The sequence below is a fragment of the Odocoileus virginianus genome, chromosome 27 (assembly GCF_023699985.2).
Source record: "Odocoileus virginianus isolate 20LAN1187 ecotype Illinois chromosome 27, Ovbor_1.2, whole genome shotgun sequence".
NCBI classification, from domain to species: Eukaryota; Metazoa; Chordata; class Mammalia; order Artiodactyla; family Cervidae; genus Odocoileus; species Odocoileus virginianus.
This window is the reverse complement of record NC_069700.1, coordinates 32864189-32883738: the sequence shown is the minus strand read 5'-3', so window position 1 is coordinate 32883738 and position 19550 is coordinate 32864189. Positions and strand designations below refer to the sequence as shown.

The window sequence follows — 19550 nt, the reverse complement described above, 5'->3', positions numbered from 1 at the left end:
TTCCTCTATTTGCTCAGGAGCCCTCTTCAGATCCAGGGGGCTCTCCAAGGAGCCCCCCTGGGGCACCTTCTGGCACCGAGGAAGAGGAAGGAGTGAACCCAGATGGGCTGGACATGAGCCCTTCAGAGCAGACTGGAGAGCCCCCCAGCCCAGAATCTAGGGAGGAGTCAGGGCTTGGCCCTGGGGCCCACATCTCCTGGGGTCTCCCTGGGGTCCCAGCTGGGGAGTCAGGGAGCCTGGTGGCAGCTGCCCTCGAGGTGCTTGTTCCTTTGGAGGATGGGGCCCCTCCTCAAGTGACCTCGCCCCCTCCCCAGGCCTCAGCTGGGCCCAGCCCACGGTTCCAGACCTCACACTTAGAGCCACATGCTCCTCTGTTTGCTCAGGAGCCCTCTTCAGATCCAGGGGGCTCTCCAAGGAGCCCCCCTGGGGCACCTTCTGGCACCGAGGAAGAGGAAGGAGTGAACCCAGATGGGCTGGACATGAGCCCTCCAGAGCAGACTGGAGAGCCCCCTAGCCTGGAACCTAGGGAGGAGTCAGAGCTTGACCCTGGGGCCCACATCTCCTGGGGTCTCCCTGGGGTCCCAGCTGGGGAGTCAGGGAGCCTGGTGGCAGCTGCCCTCGAGGTGCTTGTTCCTTTGGAGGATGGGCCCCCTCCTCAAGTGACCTCGCCCTCTCCCCAGGCCTCAGCTGGGCCCAGCCCACGGTTCCAGACCTCACACTTAGAGCCACATGTTCCTCTGTTTGCTCAGGAGCCCTCTTCAGATCCAGGGGGCTCTCCAAGGAGCCCCCCTGGGGTACCTTCTGGCACCGAGGAAGAGGAAGGAGTGAACCCAGATGGGCTGGACATGAGCCCTCCAGAGCAGACTGGAGAGCCCCCTAGCCTGGAACCTAGGGAGGAGTCAGAGCTTGGCCCTGGGGTCCACTTCCCCTGGGGTCTCCCAGGGATGCCAGCTGGGGAGTCAGGGAGCCTGGTGGCAGCTGCCCTCGAGGTGCTTGTTCCTTTGGAGGATGGGGCCCCTCCTCAAGTGACCTCGCCCCCTCCCCAGGCCTCAGCTGGGCCCAGCCCACGGTTCCAGACCTCACACTTAGAGCCACATGCTCCTCTGTTTGCTCAGGAGCCCTCTTCAGATCCAGGGGGCTCTCCAAGGAGCCCCCCTGGGGCACCTTCTGGCACCGAGGAAGAGGAAGGAGTGAACCCAGATGGGCTGGACACAAGCCCTCCAGAGCAGACTGGAGAGCCCCCCAGCCCAGAATCTAGGGAGGAGTCAGAGCTTGGCCCTGGGGCCCACATCTCCTGGGGTCTCCCGGGGGTCCCAGCTGGGGAGTCAGGGAGCCTGGTGGCAGCTGCCCTCGAGGTGCTTGTTCCATTGGAGGATGGGCCCCCTCCTCAAGTGACCTCGCCCTCTCCCCAGGCCTCAGCTGGGCCCAGCCCACGGTTCCAGACCTCACACTTAGAGCCACATGTTCCTCTGTTTGCTCAGGAGCCCTCTTCAGATCCAGGGGGCTCTCCAAGGAGCCCCCCTGGGGTACCTTCTGGCACCGAGGAAGAGGAAGGAGTGAACCCAGATGGGCTGGATACAAGCCCTCCAGAGCAGACTGGAGAGCCCCCCAGCCCAGAATCTAGGGAGGAGTCAGAGCTTGGCCCTGGGGCCCACATCTCCTGGGGTCTCCCGGGGGTCCTAGCTGGGGAGTCAGGGAGCCTGGTGGCAGCTGCACTCGAGGTGCTTGTTCCTTTGGAGGATGGGCCCCCTCCTCAAGTGACCTCGCCCCCTCCCCAGGCCTCAGTTGGGCCCAGCGCATGGTTCCAGACTTCACACCCAGATGACGAGGGCCCTGACCCTGGGCCGGTCCCACCCAAGCCGCCCCGGCAGAGAGAGGCCCTCCTTTGGGACCCCCATTCTGCTGGCTCTGAGCCAAGGCCGGTGTCCTCGGGAACCGGAGCCCTCCCGGTGGGTCTGGGTGAGCCCTCCCAGGGCCTGGTGCCTGGGGGTTCGGCTCCCATGGATGGATCGGAGCAGGGCAAGCGGAGCCCAGACGCACAAGAGGGCCATTCAGGGGAGCTGCGGGAGGCTCATGGCCGGGTCCCTGGGCCGCCCGCTTTCCTCCCCCGGAGCTTGGAAGAGGAGCCCGGGGCTGAGGAGAGGAAAGCAGAGGAGCAGGGAGGCCAGCAGTTCAGGTCAGAGCTGACCATTGAGGTTCGTGGCCTGAAACCCGAGCACTCAGAACTCGCCCAGCTCGATTCCCAACCTGTGCCTGGCCCACCTGACAGAATGCAGGCTGAGGCTGAAGCAGAAGCCCCGGCTCCCAGGAAACCATCCAGCGGCTTTGCCCGCATTGGGGCTGAGCCTGGGGATGGAGCAGGGCCCCCAGAGCCCACACAAACCCTTCCCACCAGGGCTGAGCTGGAAGCCCAACCCAGGCCCCGGCCTACAACTACCCATGCAGAAGGAGAACAAGCCCCCTCTAAGTCCAGGGAGCCAAGGGCAGAGAACAGGCCTGAAGATCCAAGAACGGACTCCGGAGGCCCGGGGCTGACCCTGTCCCCCGGGGACCGCGCGGCCAGCGAACCTTTGGCCAACCCTGATTATGCCTTCCACGTCATCTTCCTGGGGGACGCTAATGTGGGCAAAACCTCCTTCCTGCACCTGCTGCACCAGAACAGCTTCGCCACTGGGCTGACAGCAACTGTGGGTAAGAGCCGCCTGGGGAGGACGGCGGGGAGGGAGGGGAGAGCCGGGGGACCAGGCTGGCGAGCTGGAGCAGGCCTGGAGCGAACCAGCCCGGAGCAAGCTGTAGGTTCTGCCCTCGCCACAGGCCCTGCGTTAGATGTTATTTTATACGGGCATAACCTGGCTACTTTACTAATCATCCCTAATTATAGGTAATTTGCTTCCTCTGCATTGATCTGATTAGCTAATAATGTGCCACGTTAACAAAGCACCTACAATTTAGGTGGCAGCACTGGCTGATGGGGAAAACAAGCTGGTCTCCACCCACATGGCCCCAGGGCAGGTCACCTCAGGGACCCCGCTGCTTGAATTTGCCCAAGACCAGCCCTAGGCCAGCCAGCCAGGCTCTGGCAGGAAGCTACCTCGGGCAAGTTGAATATTTTACACAGAATGTTTTTGTAGAGTGGGGTAAGTTAGGAACACCGGTGCCTGAGTTCAGAACCCAGCTCTGCCACTTACTAGTGGTATGAACTTCAGCAAATAATTCAAGCCTTCTGAGCATAACAGTAGCGCTGACCTCTGAAAGGGCTGTGAGAATTAGTTAATACATTATCAAGGTCTTAGCATACTATCTGGCACATATTAACTGCTCAGTTAATATTAGCTATTTTTATGGTGGTTATTATTATCAGTACATTTTTGATAATGTCTAGTCCAGCGGCTTTTGCAAATGAAATGTCCTAAAGCACGAAGCCTCCTCTCCCTAAGAATATTGGGGTATGTGGCCACTTGTATAAAGCCATAGAAAAGAGCTCGTGGGAAATGTTTGGCTTGGGGTAAAAACGGAGGGATCCACGTCTTTGTGTCTGTCTAGGTGCACGCTAACTGGGAAACAGTGCAAGACCAGTAGGTAAAGTTCTCAAACTTTACCTAAGAGAGTCCCTCACCCCCTCACCCAGGACAGGTTCTTGAACTTTTCTCTGCCTGAGAAGCCTCACCTGGGGAATCAGTTAAAAATGGAGTGTTGTCAGGAATAGGGGACCCACAGGGGGTCTGTTCTGGTGTTGAACAGGGTCACAAGGTCTGCAAGACTACCATCATTAATCACATAAGCCAGGGGTCCCCAACCTCCAGGATTTAATGTCTGATGATCTAAGGTGTTGATGTAATAACAGTAGAAATAAGATGCACAATAAATATAATGCACTTGAATCACCCTGAAACCACCACCCACCCCCACCACCCTAGTCCATGGAAACACTGTCTTCCAAGAAACCAGTCCCTGGTCTCAAAAAGTTTGAGGACTGCTGACCTAAGCTACTGGTTACCGACAACCTACAATGCACCAGGCACACTTGCCTTATTCCATACGAGAGCCCTCTCATATTTATGAGCCTCTCCCATTATCATGTGGTGAGAAGTTTCCATGAAATTCAATAGAGAAAATACAGGTTGCATAATTATAAAAAGACAAGGCAAGCCTGCACACACTGCTAGTCAGCCGGGAGGAGTGTGTGTGTGAAAGTTGCTCAGTCGTGTCCAATTCTTTGCGACCCCATGAACTATACAGTCCATGGAATTCTCTAAGCCAGAATACTGGAGTGGGGAGCCGTTCCCTCCTCCAGGGGATTTTCCCAACCCAGGGATCGAACCCAGGTCTCCTACATTGCAGGCAGATTCTTTACCAGCTGAGCCACAAGGGAAGCCCTGATATCCAAATCTGTCCCACACTTAGCTGCGGTTTGGTGCCCCTGGTGGCTGTCACCCATTGGGATTACCTGTCACTGGGGATGATTCCAGCTTCCTCATCCGTAATCTCCCCACTCAGCATCACCCTCCTCCATTCCCACCCTGCTTTCTCGCCTGTCTGCCCTGGAGAACAGGGCTGGTGGAGGACCAGAGCCAGAGCCAATCGAATTATAGTTGACTGCACATTTTTGTGAGGTTTTTCTGCAGCTATCCCCATTTTACACATGAGGAAAACAGAACTGAAGTCCTGGTTAACTTTTTGGCCCTATCTGGGCACCAAAGTTCACACATGGGGCCACCTGCTTTCAAAGCACAGGCCCTCACCCCAGAGGCTCTACGCTTTTATGCGCTCAGCACAGCCCGCTCCCTGGGGTTGTTCATGTAAAATAGCAGATTTCTTGGGAAGCAGAAGACATTATATTTCTGACAGTTTAGGTGGTTTAAGTTGTAACATGTGGGAATACGTGGGTAGACTGAGTGTGGGCGATGGGCAGGGAGGCGAAAAGTGGGAGGAATGGAAGTTACTAAATGCAAGAATAACCTTGAGGGTTGCTCTATAGATCATGCCGCGGATGTTTACGCAGAGGCTGGATGTCATCACAGGGGGCGGGACTGGGTAACCGCAGTAGTTTCTGCAGACCCTGGGCTTCCTTAGACCTTCAGGAAAGGGGGCAGTAAAGAGAAATGGAGGCTGCAAACTGACTTCTGCTGAGGTCAGGACTTCCCGGCTGCCGCGTCTCCTAGTCTCCTCTGGGGAGCATGGATGGGGGCGTCTGTGGCTTGTCACCACCAGGGGCAGAAGTAAGAGCTTGTGGGGGTCACTGTGTCACCTTGAGGAAGGTCTCCACCAGCTCAGGGATCATGTGTGGAGTTGCCTCTTTCCTGAGCTGGTCTGAGCCCCATGGTGGGCTCAGCAGGGACAAAACAGCCTCTCTCTGTCACCCCCATCCCACTTGGTGTCCCTGGGAACTGGGGGTTGGCAGGAAGTTGCTCCCCAAAGATTCCACACCTCCTCGGGGATTTCACTAGTACTTCCACATTTCCAGGGACAGGAGGGGTCAGTCTAGAACCATGACCCAGGGAAGGGTTGGCCTGTGAAATTTTGAGGAGGTGGAGGTTCAGAAAGGTGAGAGTTCATAGTAGATAATAAAAATGACCACTTCCCAAGCAGCCCCTAGACATTGGACCAAACCTTGAATATAAGTCATTTAATCCTGCCAATGACCCAGTGATGTGGGTCTTTTTAAATTGCCACCTTGCAGATGAGGAAGGAAGGCTCAGAGAGGTGAAGTGACTCACGCAGTCAGCAGAGCAGCAGAAGGCAGACAACTCACATCCCAACCGGTCCTCCTTGAAGCCAGCACTCCCTTCACCCTCCCAGGTTGCCTGTCTGCCCTGCTGAATAGAGAAGAAAGATGCATGCCATAATTAGGAATGAAACAAGAAGTATTATAAAAAAAATAAATGAATGAAACTGATTTTCCAGAGTAGCCTGAAGAATAAACATTGCCATGTAGTTGAGAAGACAGGTCTTTTCATAGAAGTAAATACAAGCCAGGGTGCCTCATGTCAGCCAGCTGTCAGGGTGGGAGTGCAGTGGGAGCTGGGTAGGCAGAGCAGGCTTCTCGGAAGATATGGACCCTCAGTGTAGATCGGCTTTGCAGAGCAGAAGGGAAGCCCGGCTGCCAAAACTTCCCACCACCCTCCCATGACTGGTACTGGGAGCAGGTGCATATTCAGGCAGGTGTCAGCTCCAAGTCCTGGATGGTAACTTGAAAGTAGGCTTGACTCTCATCTCTGTGTCCTAGGAGTGGATTTTCGAGTCAAAAACCTGCTGGTGGACAACAAACGCTTTGCACTGCAGCTCTGGGACACAGCTGGCCAGGAGAGGTAATGGACACTGTGGACATTAGTGGCCGATAGACTAATCGCACTGCAGAGCAGTGGAGCCCAGCCCCGACCCAGAGTCCTACCGAGTGCACATGCAACTTGTACCTGATGAGGATTCAGGAGGTGGGGGATGGAGAGATGAGTCCAGGCCCAGGGCAGGAGACAGGAGCGCACACCCAGAGGCCCCCTCAGCCTGGCGGGGCAAGTGTGAGGGCCGTCCCAACATGGCCTGCAGAGCACATCTACCAATCGTTTTTTTTTTTTGTCCACGCCTTGTGGCATGCGGGATCTTAGTTCCCCAACCAGGATTCGAACCCACTGAAGTGGAGTGGAGGCTTGGACTCCCAGCCACTGGTCCTCCAGGGAAGTCCCCTCACCTATCCTTTGAAAATATTAGCTTTCGACTTTTCAGTTAAGCAGTAGTGATCAAAACTGAAAAGGGACATCATCTATGACCCAGAAGTTCTACTTCTAGAAGTTCATTCTACTGACAAACTCATACTATATTATCAAAAGGACCAAGACTGTTCACAGCAATAGTGTTTATATTATGAAACATTGGAAGCCTCCTAAGCACCATCAGTAGTGGGCCAATTAAATAAATCAGAGTCTCTTCACACAATAGAATATAATGAAGCCAGGGAAAAGACGGAGGATCCTCTTTATGTATCTTTGTGACCCCCATGGACTGTAGCCTTCCAGGCTCCTCTGTCCATGGAATTCTCCAGGCAAGAATATTGGAGTGGGTAGCCATTCCCTTCTCCAGAGGATCTTCCCAATCCAGGGATCGAACCTGGATCTCCTGCCTTGCAGGCAGGTTCTTTACCATCTGAGCCACCAGGAAAGTCACCCTTTATGTACCAATAGGGAAATATTTTATTACCTGCAGAAAACGAAGAACAGTATTGAACATTAATGAGTACAGTGTTTTACACTGTATTTGTTTAAACAGTGTGTGTATGGAGGAAGTGTGTGTGTATGAGTATATATATGCATTTATGTATATGCATGAAATATCCCTGGGAGACTATTTAAATAATGGGTAACTCTGATTGCCTCTGGGGAGGGGGACTGGATGGCTGCAGGATGAAGGTAGAGTCGCCTGAGAGAGACTTTTCATTAGATGCCCTTTGGTACCTTTTGAAGTCTGAGCCATGAGGACTGTTAACCTATTCAACAATAAGCACACAGTAAGAAGGAAAATGCATGCACACCCTCTTTGGGAAGCAGTTAGAAGCCGATGTGGCAGCTGAGGCCTAGGCAGGGTGCCTGGCATCACCCAGCGCGGACTCTCTGGGCAGGTACCACAGCGTGACGCGGCAGCTGCTGCGCAAGGCTGACGGCGTGGTGCTCATGTACGACATCACCTCCCAGGAGAGCTTCGTCCACGTGCGCTACTGGCTGGACTGTCTCCAGGTGAGCTGCCGGCTGCTGGGGCTGGCCCCAGTGTGCAGTCAAGAGGGAGCTTGTGTCTGTCCCACTCCTTTTTTCTCCCAGGATTACAAAGGACACAACCGACATGTGGGTGACCGTCTGCTGAGGGCGTGTGGCTGGATGGGCTAGGAGCATAGTAATGCAAAGAAACCACAACCACATAGTCTCCAAAACAAACTCTTTCCTGTATCCTTCCTGTGACCATTTCTTTCGTATACACCAAAGCTCTGTGATGTATTCTTAACACCTGGGGATGATGCAAGTCTAGCGTTACTCTAGATGAGCATTCCTTTATCCATATATCTCTAGTCCTTTCCCCCACGTATGTATTTGATGTATGTATGAATGAAATTCATATGCTGAATTCTACAGTACGTGCTAGCACAGAAGAGGGATATGAAGAAAGACATGTTGTCTTCTCTCTAGAAGTTTCTGGTCCAGTTGTAGAGATGCAAAGGAAGCAGAATAAAGTAACATTTGAGGGAAACTGGGTTCTGAGTTCTAATGAGACCTGGGTTTGAATCCCAACTACCCCATCCTAACTCTGTAACCTTGGACAAGTGACTTAAACTCTCTGAATTCAATTGCCCAACTTTTCTCATAGAGGAGTTGTGAGGATTAACTGCTATAACTGTTTTCAGCACAGCGCCTGGTATATAGTAAACTCTCCGTTAACAGATGCCATTATTATTATCATCCATGAAACAGTTAGGAGATGAGTCAAGGCAACCTGTGTAATCTAACACTAGGCTATTCAGCACAGGTAGGAAAAGATAGGCATGGGCAGGAGCAATCCAGGAAGGCTTCCTAGGGGAGGTGACTTTGAGGTTGGCCTTGGAGAGTGGGTGACACGTTTGCAGGCTGGGAGGAGGGGGAGGTTTGCTGCAGGTGGAAGGGAACATGTCAGAGGTGAGAAGAGCATGGAGTGGGTGGGATATAGAAAGTGGGTTCTGTGTGTAGGGGAGGAAGTGGCACAGGGTCAGCTTCTCCTGGAGGGCAGGGTCAGATCCACCCAGGGCCTGGTTCCCAGCAGGTGCCAGACAGGTGTGGCTGAGGGAACATTTCTGTGCACAGGATGCAGAGTCTGACGACGTGGTCATCCTTCTCTTGGGAAACAAGACGGACCGTGAAGAGGATCGGCAAGTGTCCACTGAGGCCGGGCAGCAACTGGCCCAGGTGAGCAACTGGGCATCAGCCCCCCTCCCCGCCTGGACTGGGCAGACCCCTCCCTGGGGGGTAGTGAATAGGTCACCCTGGCCTGGGCCACAGAGAACAATCCGCTCCTGCCTCTGCTCAATCAGAGACTAAGAGCCTTCCACCCACCCGGGCCCAAGACCCAGACATGAGATGGTAACTGTGGGCAGGACATTTAACCTTACTGTTGCATTGGCAAATCCCCACAGTGTCCTGACCTACGTAAAAATTACCTTCAGACTAAAAAGCTTTTCAAGCTTCACTTAAAATTCCCAATCAAATCTTCATCTTATCTCTGGTCTCTAATTAACATAACATTCCTTCTAATTTATTCTATTTTAAGACCCAAATTCTTCCCTGGGAAGATTGCATCAAAAGCCCCACCACCAGACAGGGGAGTGTGGATACAATTTATTTTTGAGTAGAACTGAACTACATTCCAGAAAATCTGGAGAATAATTAAGATGGAAATAGTCTCATTCCCGGCCCTACCTCTGACACCACCCCTCTTGACATTTCCATATCGTATTTCCTTCCCATTTCTTCTCTCATTTCTCCTAACCATGAGGTCATCATTGTGGCTCATGGTTGGTGGGAATTTTTTCCTCTTAAAAGCAGTAGCTCACCGCCTTGACAGGAACTCCTTCTCCAGCAATTTATCCAAAGGAAAGAGTTAGAAATAATAATTCCTAAGAGAAGAACTTAATAGATCCTGTGTATATTTGAAAATGTTTGTATGAGAATGTTCTTTATGAGAACAAACTCTTGGCAACATTTGGTGGTTAATTTGTGGAGCTTCATGCAAAAAGCTAGCATTCGCCATTAAGAATCCTATTCTGAAAAATATTTAAGGTTGTGGAGGAAATGCTTACAATATAATGTGAAGTCAGAAAAATAGCCATGTCTCTGGGGACAGGTTAGGTTGAATCATATGAGATTGCTGATATTTGACTGTTTGGCATCTATCAGAGCAGCAATTTCATACAGTTTAACCTAACAGTATAATGATATTTAGCCCACACTCCACACCCCCAATAAAAGGGTCATATAAAACAGAATGGAAATATTGGATTGGCCAAAAAGTTCGTTCTGTTCTTTTTCTAAAGAATTTTTTGGTCAACTCAATATATATTCAAACACTAACAGAAGTGGTGGTCAACTCAATATATATTCAAACACTAACAGAAGTGGTTTATAATTTGCACTTACATTTTTCACTAAAAAATTTATTTACTTATTTATTTATTTTTGGCTGTGCTGGGTCTTCACTGCTGAGTGGGCTTTCTCTAGTTGCAGCAAGTGGGGGCTACACTCCAGTTGCGGTAGGCTGGCTTCTCATTGCAGTGATTTGTCTTGTTGCAAACCATGTGCTTTAGGGCGCCTGAGTTCAGTAACTGTGGCTCCTGGACTCTAGAGCACAAGCCCTATAGTTGCAGCGTACAGGCTTAATTGCACAGCTTGTGGGATCTTCCCAGATCTGGGATGGAACCTGTGTCTCCTGCCTTAGTAGGCAGATTCTTTACCACTGAGCCGCCAGGGAAGCCCTGTACTTACATATTTTTATGTTACATTTCCCAATATTTCCCCCAATTCAATATTTTTTAAATTAAAAAATAATATATATATATATGTGTATATATATATATATATATATATATACACAGACACAACGAATGACTTTAAAGAGCTTCTCAGGTGGCACAGTGGTAAAGAATCCACCTGCAATGCAGGAGGCTCAAGAGACACAGGTTCGATCTCTGGGTCAGAAGGATCCTCTGGAGGAGGAAATAGCATCCTGTTCCAGTATTCTTGCCTGGAAAATTCCATAGACAGAGGAGCCTGGTGGGCTGCAGTCCATGGGGTCACAAAGAGTCAGACACGACTGAGCGGACACAGACAACAACTTAAAAATGTTCCCAAGGACATTTCTCCTAATTGGAATACGGGCTTCCCACCATCACTCTGAAGGCTGTGGGGTGTTTCTGGGTGGCGTCTTTGACACCTTGGCCAGCCAAAATGGAGAGACAGTGGGCAGAGGGGCAAGGCTGGGGACCATGGAGACGGGGAGACAGAGACAGGCTGCCTCGCCCGTGGGGGTTGGCTTGGGGATGTACTGGATGGGACTCTGTCTGACGGTTGGGTCCTTGGTGGCGGGGGCTGCCGCCTGGACTCTCGGGGGTCTCCCCCACGGCACCTGTACCCCCATCTATCTGGCTGCAGGAGCTGGGGGTCTCCTTTGGAGAGTGCAGCGCTGCGCTGGGTCACAACATCCTGGAGCCCATGGTGCACCTGGCCCGGTGAGTGCCGCCCTGCTCCTCCCCACCCAGGATCCTCTGGACAGCCTTTAGCTGACTCATGCGGGAGGGGAGGCCCGGCTGAGGAAGCGCCTGAGAAAGCACAGGGCTCAGAGCCTGGGGAAGGAGTGAGAACCCTCGAGGAGTCTCCTGACTCCAGTTCTACCAGTCCTGTCAGCGACCCCACCTCCAGGAAGTCTCCCCTCCCCTCTCTACGCCTCCGTGCCCTCCCAAACCTCCAGGGACTTCCACTGCATTTAGAATAAAATTCAGATGCCTCCTAATGGCCTGGATTGGCTCCTGTGCCATCTCCCTGCCCCCCGCCCGACCCCCTCAGTCAGAAGCTTCAGCCACTCAGAGGAACCCTCCCTGACCACACCTGCTCCCACCACTATTCTGAATCTCTTTCTCTGTGTCCCTCAAAGCCCTTCTTCTTCTTTTTTTTTTCCTCTGGCTGCAAAGAGCAGCTCGAGGGATCTTAATTCCCTGACCAGGGATCGAACCCAGGCCCTCAGAGTGAGAGCTCAGAGTCCTAACCACTGGACTGCCCGGAAGTCCCACAAAGCCTTTCCTGGCAAGCTGTCGTTACAGAGTTTGTCTGCTTTCTTGATGCTGACTGCCTTCCCCACCAGGCTGGAGCTCTAGCAGGGCCAGGTCTTTTTGGTTCAGCTCCTCCCCGTTCCATCCCTGGGTTGGGAAGATCCCCCTGGAGAAGGAAATGGCAACCCACTCCTGTATTATTGCCTGGAGAATTTCATGGACGAAGAGCGTGGTGGCCTGTAGTCCACGGGGTCCCAGAGTCGGGCACGACTGACACACTAACACTTCCTTCCCCTGGAACCTGGCACATGTCGGTGTTCAATTAATGAATGAAATGAGTGAGGTGGGAGGGGTTTTAGATGACTTATCTCTAGGCCCCTTCTCTGACAAAGCACCTTTCAGAATCAGCTTGCTGAACCGCAGACCTGATCCCGTCTTCCCTGGGACAGGAAACTGCTTAACGACCCCCTTTGCTTTAGAAGAAAAGCCCTGCTTGTGGCTTCCCGGTCAGCAGAGCCCTGAATCCTTGCTGCCTCCACGGCTTCTTTCTGGCCATTCAGTCCTTAGGGTCCGTGATTCAGGACAGTGCCAGGCACACAGGAAATATATTGTGAATAAACAAATTAACGAAGAGGCTTTACTTCACTGATCCCCCAGCTCTCTCTCGACACTAAGCCTTTGCCCTCTGCCTAGGACTCACCCTTCCCTCTGTTCTGCAAGTGGACCCTTGTCCAATGCTTGGTCTTGGCTCCAGCAATGTTCCTTGCACCCTAAATCCCTCCAGGATCTGGTATGAAGTCCCTCTGTGTGCCGCCCCATTCCTGGGTCTTGATGGCCCCTTCCTGTCTCGGTCTCCCACACTACGCAAGGCAAGACCTGCTGGCTTCACGGTCAATCAGTACCTTGCCCCTGGCACACAGTAGGCTGCAGAGAGTGCTAGGGAAGAGACAGAAAGGTGTTTCATGCCGTGTGGAATGCAGGGCAGGGGCAGAGAGGAAGTTCAAGGGGTCCAGCCCCCAGCTGCACCCTTGGGTCCCTCCCAGCTGCCTTTGGCAGGTGAGAGAGAGGACTGATGCCCGGGCATCTTCACGCAGGTCTCTCAAGATGCAAGAAGAGCGCCTGAAGGGCTCGTTGGTGGAGGTGGCCCCCGAAAAACCTCCAAAGAGAGCTGGCTGCTGCTCCTGAGGCCCTGGCCTGACTGGGGTCAGCTGGCCACCTCCCTGGGTTTCCTGTGCCTTGGCTCCTGTCCAACCTGCCTGGACACAGCAATGACAGAGACGACTAGCTCAGAAGTTCTGGAAAACCCTCCTCGGGTCAGGACTCAGACCCCAGAGCAGAGGCTACACTAACGCTGGCCTTTGCACGCCAGAGAGGGACTTTTCTGAGTAATAAGGTTGGTGGGGATGGGGAGGGCCAGTCAAAACTCTTTAAAGAAAGGAAAAGCCCAGAAAAATGACTTAAGGAAAATACACCACAGTATTGGCAAAACATCTCTGGGTGATAAAATTATAGGGTAAAGGTGTGGGGGTGTTTTCCTTTTTACATGTATTTGTATTGTCAGATCTTCTACGATGACTGGGTATTCCTTCTGTAGTCAGAAATAAGAATAAATCTTGAGGGGTGGGAGGGAAACTTTTCAAAGAGGTTGCTTCAGTGCTGATTCCTAATTGAAATGGCCTGTTGATTGCAAAGTACTCTGTTTATTAAAGCAGTCCCACTGTTCCATGCCTGGCAAAGCTGGTGAACCTTGTCATTCTCAATCTGTTGATTTGCAAAAACAGGGGGTTTCTTTCAAGCAGAATCTAATTCCTGGGGAAGAGCTGATGGCCCCTGGTATGTTCCATCCCCCCCTCCACCATCTCCCTGAGCCCCAACCTCACTCTCTTTTCCCAAGGTCTGCCTCGAAGGGCTCACATTTGGGGACCTCACCCCTTGCTCCAAGCCATGGTGCCTCTGACGCCAACCTCAGCCTTGAGGATACACTTGTCAATCTCTGGATACACTCAAAGCGCAGCTGGGGTGAGGCTGGGGGAGCCCGGGGAGCAGCAGAAAACTGGATTCAGATTATTCACAGGCTCCTCTTTGGAGTTTTTGTGAGAGTTCCCGGAATTACACAACATTGGCCTCCTGAAAGGTGGCTGTACGTTATAACCCGGGGCTGGGGATTTCAGGGCCCTTGGGGAGCATGCTTTGAAAGTCTTAGATGCCCCGGGTGTTGTGCTATCTCCTGTCATCAGTGTTTGCTGTAAATGTTGACTGTCACATCTTACCATTAACCACAGAAATGCTTACCAAGTACTGTGGTCCAGAGTGGGAAGGTCGCTGAATCTGGTACTTGGTAATCATTCGGGTACTGGCGACTTCCTCCTCTGAATCAGAGGAAACCTCAGTTTCGTAGACAGACAAGCAAATTCAGTTCCAGAGACAGAGGTACAGAGAGACTGAAGGAGAAAGAGGAAGGCAAGAGACAGAGGAAAGAGACAGCAGAAATAGAGACACCGATGTAGAGAACAAATATATGGATACCAAGGGGAAGGGTGGTGGTGGGAGGAATTGAGAGACTGGGACTGACACCCATGTACACTATTGATAATGCATATCAAATAGATAACAAATGAAAGCTTACTGTACTGCATGGGAACTCTACTTAATGCACGGCAGTGACCTGAATAGGAAGGAAGTCCAGAAGGGCAGGGACATAGGATTACGTATAGCTGATTCATTGTGTTGTGAAGTAGAAACTAATGCAACACTGTCAAGCAACTGTACTCCAGTAAAAATTAATTATATATATTAAAGAAGTCTCTGCTCTTGATCCTTATCCCTCTGCTTGGTTCTAAATGACTGAGCTCTCTGTCACTAGAGGCAAACAAGCAGAAGCCAGGGAACACTTGGCAAAGAGGTGAGGTGGAGAAGATTCACGTATCAGAAGGCACCAGAGGTTACATTAGATTCCTTTAGTGGATCCCATTCAATCTCTAGTCAGTGCAGAATGAATTCCTATGATCCAGCCAGTTCTCTTACCGGTCTGACTCACTGATCCTTTCTCAGCCTCTACGTCTTCTCTCTCCCTGGGTCCTGGGAGCCCATAGCCCTCCTCCTGTTCTGAGCAGGTTTTAGGCCCTAGTATGCTCAGAGAAATACGGCCAGAGACAGATGGAGACAGGAAGATGCGGGCCGGCGTAATTGATGCCCAGCCCTGGCTAAGAGTGGGGGGCTGGTCCTGCTGTGGCTCATGGCCTTCTCTCTGGGGTCTGGGGATCTGGCAGGCACCAGCATCTCTGTCCTGTGGGCCAGCGAGTTAATGAGGCAGGTCGGCAGGGTGTGATTCCTGGGGGAGTGGTAGAGCGGATAGTGCCCCTGTCCTTTGGGGGAATCTGGTACAGAAGTGGCCCCTTTGCCCGCCCCTCCCATCTCAGCCCTGTCCCTGCCCTGGGCAGCTAGCTCCTTGGAGGTGGGGTGCTAGAAGAAACAGCACACCTGCCCAGAACCTTCTCTTAGTTTTCTCTGGCTGGACCCAGCTTCAGGGCAGAGCACAGCTGTGGAGGGGTCACCAATCTGCCCTGGAGTCAAAGGACCCCACATCAGCAAGCAGAGCCCAGCAACTTCCGAGCAGCACAAGGCAGGTGAGGAGGCAGCAGGAGGGACTCAGGATAGACCTCAGAGTGAACTTTCAGGCAAGGGGTGGGTTCTCAGGGCATGTCCGTCAAGGGGGCTCTGGTCACAACTTAGCTTGAAGCTGATGAAGAAACAGAGGGTGGGACTAGGTTGATGGGTCTCAGTGTTTGCAGTGAGAAGGGGAGGGCAGGGGGATAAAATGGAGTCTGGGCAGGGGTGGCAGAAAGGAGAGATTTTTTGGAATTGAAAGTGGGCAGGATCAGAACACTAGCCATCATTTACCAAGCGCTTGCTACGCTAGGCACTGTTCTGAGCACGTAACTCGTATTACCTCATTTAATCCTCACATCAGCCTCATGAGATGGGGTCTGTTATTATCCCCATCTTACAGATAAGGAAAGTTACGCAGAGAAGGTCCAGTAGATGGTAGATGGATTCCCCGGTGGCTCAGTGATAAAAAAAAAGAATCTGTCTGCAATGCAGGAGACGTAGGTCAGATCTCTGGGTCGGGAAGATGCCCTGGAGGAGGGCATGGCAACCCACCCCAGCACCCTTGCCTGGAGAATCGCATGGACAGAGAAGCCTGGCGGGCTACAGTCCATGGGGTCGCAAAGGTTTGGACACGAATGAAACGACAAGCTCGTGCACACACGTAGCTGAGCAAGTGGTTGAGGGAGGCTTTAAACTCAGGCTCTAGTGCCTATAAGCTTAACCCTGAAGTTAGACCTTTCTATAGACTACAGATAGGGCAGCAGCAAGGTCCTTTGAGCCTTTTCTTTTCCCCATCCCTTCGCCCTTTCCCTCCCCTCCTCTCCAATCATATTTCATATCATTAGCAGGCAAGCCTGGCCAGACGGAAGAAACAAAAAAGCATTGACAAATGCTTGGAGAGTGGCATTCATCCGGGGCAGTTAGGGTATTAGGGGGTCCCTCAGTTTCTCCTTCCCCTGCAGCCCCTGGAACCAGAGTCTGAGACCTGGGGTGTCGGCAGCAGAATCCATAGAGACCTCCCCACCTGCTGTCTCTTCTCAGGCAAGCGGCTGCCATGGCGCCCTGAGAACAAGCAAAGCCTCTGCAGGAGGGACTCAGGGGACCCCTGGCTCTGAGCCAGCTGCAGAGGGGCTTTCCAGCCCCCACTCTCTGTGCAGGAGACAAGGGGATGGAAACAAGAATGAGGATCCCACTGACCCGTCTATTTTGCTGCTTGTTGGCCCAGTACCTGGCTCGGGGTAAATGCTCAGGAAATATTTGTTTAGTTTCTGAGTGAAGGGGTAAGCTGCCTCTTTTCACTAATGCTCTGGAGTCCTGGCCTCTCTGTGACATGCAAGATGAAGACATCAGCCCCTGAGCCAGCTCTGGGGTGACTTGACCCCATCTCTCAGCCTGTGTGCTTTCACTCTGGGGCCCCCCATGTCGTCAGCAGAGGTGATGGACCAGGTGCAGCGCAGTGGTTCCCCTACCCTGCCAGGTAAGCAGCCCAGCATGACCACTGAAGGCAGTGGTTCCCAAGCTGGTCTTTCAAAACTGCCAAAGCCTGAACCAATCAAGTCAGGTCTTTAGAGCATGACCCATGAATTAAGATTTTTTTGGCTGCACCAAGTGGCATGAGGTATCTTAAATTCCCTGACCAGAGATTGAACCTGTGCCCCCTGCAGTGGAAGTGCAGAGTCTTAACCACTGACCATGGGGAAGTCCCAGGATTAGTGTTTTTGGTTTTTTTTTTTTAAACTCCTCTGCTGATCCCAATGTGCAAACATGCCTGGGAACCACTGATTGGGGCTTTATAGCTTCTCAAATCCCTTGCATGTTCACTTTCCCACTTGACCTTCAAATCAAAACTTGTTCACTTCACAGGCAGGGCGAGGTTTTGTTTAAAAACATGTATGAAAGAAAGTGAAGTTGCTCAGTCGTGTCCGACTCTTTGCGATCCCATGGACTGTAGTCTACCATGCTTCTCTGTCCATGGGATTTTCCAGGCAAGAGTACTGGAGTGGGTTGCCATTTCTTTCTCTAGGGGATCTTCCTGACCCAGGGATTGAACCCAGGTCTCCTGCATTGCAGGCAGACACTTTACCCTCTGAGCCACCTGGGAAGCCCTAAAACATGTATAGTGCATATATATATTTATATACTAAGTAAGTATATATACTATACTAAATATATAATAATATATATGCTATACTAAATATATGAGATGGCTGGATGGCATCACCGACTCAATGGACATGAGTTTGAGTAAACTCCGGGAGTTGGTGATGGACAGGGAGGCCTGGCATGCTGTGATTCATGGGGTCGCAAAGAGTCGGACATGACTGAGTGACTGAACTGAACTGATACTAAATATGTATACTATACTACATATATATATACTATACTAAGTATAGTATACTGGTATGTAGACTACACTAGTGTATATATATGTATATATACACACTACATATATGTAGCATATGTACTACATATATGTAGTGTACTAAGCATATAATATATACTATAATATATGCTATATTACTATAATATATAGCAACATATTATATAATATATAGTAATACATAATATATAGTAATATATATTACTATATATATCACAAGGTTGCTATGATATATAGTAATATATATTACTACTAATTTTATATATAATATTACTATATATAGTATAATACTATATTATATATAATACATAGTATATAGATTATATATATATACTATAATAAACATATATAATAATATACAATATTTATCACATTCAATTTGTACTCCCTGCAAAATTTTAGAAATACAGCAGTTATGAAGAAAATGAAAATTACCTCAACCTCGTCCTTGAGTGATGGTTACTGTTGACAGCTGTTTTACTTCCTTTATTTCCTCGATTCCTTACAGTTGAGGTTGAGAAGAACAAGTCACAGGAGCTCCCCACCAGACCGTGGTGCTCCCAAGTAGCAGAGTCGGGATTTGAACCCAGGGCACTAACACAGCCCATCCCACCAGGTTGCTGAGAGGTATAGAGGGGCTGGGGCAGGCCCAGGGCCCCGACCGCGTGCAGGGGTCTTTGAAAGGAGGGCGCTCAGCAGGGAAAGAGGGAGGCGGCCCGCGGTCTGGTTTCTACGCCGTCCTCGTGTGTCTGGAGCAGGAGAATGGAGGCCAACGCCACGTCCACCGCCGGGCTCACAGCCACAGCCGAGCGACCGCTCCGACTCGTCTTTGCGGGGGTCTGTGGCCTCATCCTGCTGGTGGGGTTGCTGGCCAACGGGCTGATGCTACTGGTGGTGGGCCGGGGCCCGGGCGCCCCCCGCCCGCTCCTCTCCTTGACCAACAGCCTCATGGTGAACATCACACTGTCTGACCTGCTCTTCCTGGCCTGCGTGGTGCCGGCGCTCCTGCTGAGCTTCCTGCGGCAGGACTGGTGGCTGGGCCCCACCGTCTGCACCACCAGCCAGGCCGCCAACAGTGCCACCATGTTCTGCACCTTCTACAGCATGGTGGCCACCGCGCTCCTCCGCCACGTGGCCGTGGCCCGGCCTGACCTGGCCCTCCCGTCCGGTCCGGGCGCCCGCCGGCTGCTCTGTGGGGCCATGTGGGTCCTGGGCCTCGCGGCCTCGCTGCCCACCTGGCTGTTCCAGCGAGCGGTCGTGGAGGAGGGGGCCTGGGCCTGCCTCTTGCTTCTGAACCCTGCTCAGACCTCCTGCTACTTCACGCTGCTGGGAGCCCTGGCCTTCCTGCCTTGCGTGCTGGGGCTGGGCTGCTCTTTCGGCCACATGGGCTGGCTCCTGTGGACGCAGCCCCGGGGCCCCGAGGGGGAGAGCGCCCGGGAGCACCAGGAGAACACCAGGCTCATCCTCGTAGCGCTGCTGGTCTTCGTGCTGATGTGGGGGCCTTGCTCTGTGCTGGGCTACGTGGCGGCTGTGGGGGACCTGCCTGCCACGCCCGTGGCTTACATGGCCTCCAGTCTCTGCACTCTCCTGGCCTACTCCAATTGTGCCGTCAGCCCCATCCTCTGCTTCTACCTCTCTCGCCCCTTCCGGGCCAGGCTCAGGGACCTCTTTCGCAGGCCACTGGCAGCCAGGCATCCCAGGGCTGTGGGCGGGGCTGGGGTGGTGATGGAGAGCGTCCAACCTGGACAGGAGGGGGCCCCGGGAAGCCTCTGGGGCCTGGTGAAGGTCTGA

At 52.2% G+C, this 19550-nt stretch overlaps 2 protein-coding genes across 2 annotated transcripts in view; both read left to right on the top strand.

The window, feature by feature from the left end:
- Nucleotides 1-13506, top strand: part of RAB44 (RAB44, member RAS oncogene family) — a 40739-nt gene extending 27233 nt beyond the window's left edge. The window contains exons 10-15 of the mRNA XM_070456913.1: nucleotides 18-2691; nucleotides 6227-6308; nucleotides 7610-7724; nucleotides 8817-8918; nucleotides 11157-11233; nucleotides 12865-13506. Coding sequence (XP_070313014.1) covers nucleotides 18-2691; nucleotides 6227-6308; nucleotides 7610-7724; nucleotides 8817-8918; nucleotides 11157-11233; nucleotides 12865-12955 — 3141 coding nt within the window. The 3' untranslated portion in view covers nucleotides 12956-13506. The remainder of the gene's footprint in view (nucleotides 1-17; nucleotides 2692-6226; nucleotides 6309-7609; nucleotides 7725-8816; nucleotides 8919-11156; nucleotides 11234-12864) is intronic.
- A 5015-nt stretch (nucleotides 13507-18521) lies between these two features.
- LOC110126249 (galanin receptor type 3-like) lies at nucleotides 18522-19550 on the top strand. Its single transcript, XM_020875798.2, has one exon. It carries the CDS (start codon nucleotides 18522-18524, stop codon nucleotides 19548-19550), a length of 1029 nt encoding a protein of 342 aa, XP_020731457.2.

Coding starts and splice junctions, on each gene's coding strand:
- LOC110126249 (XM_020875798.2), top strand. CDS start 18,522: ATGGAGGCCAACGCCACGTCCACCGCCGGGCTCACAGCCACAGCCGAG.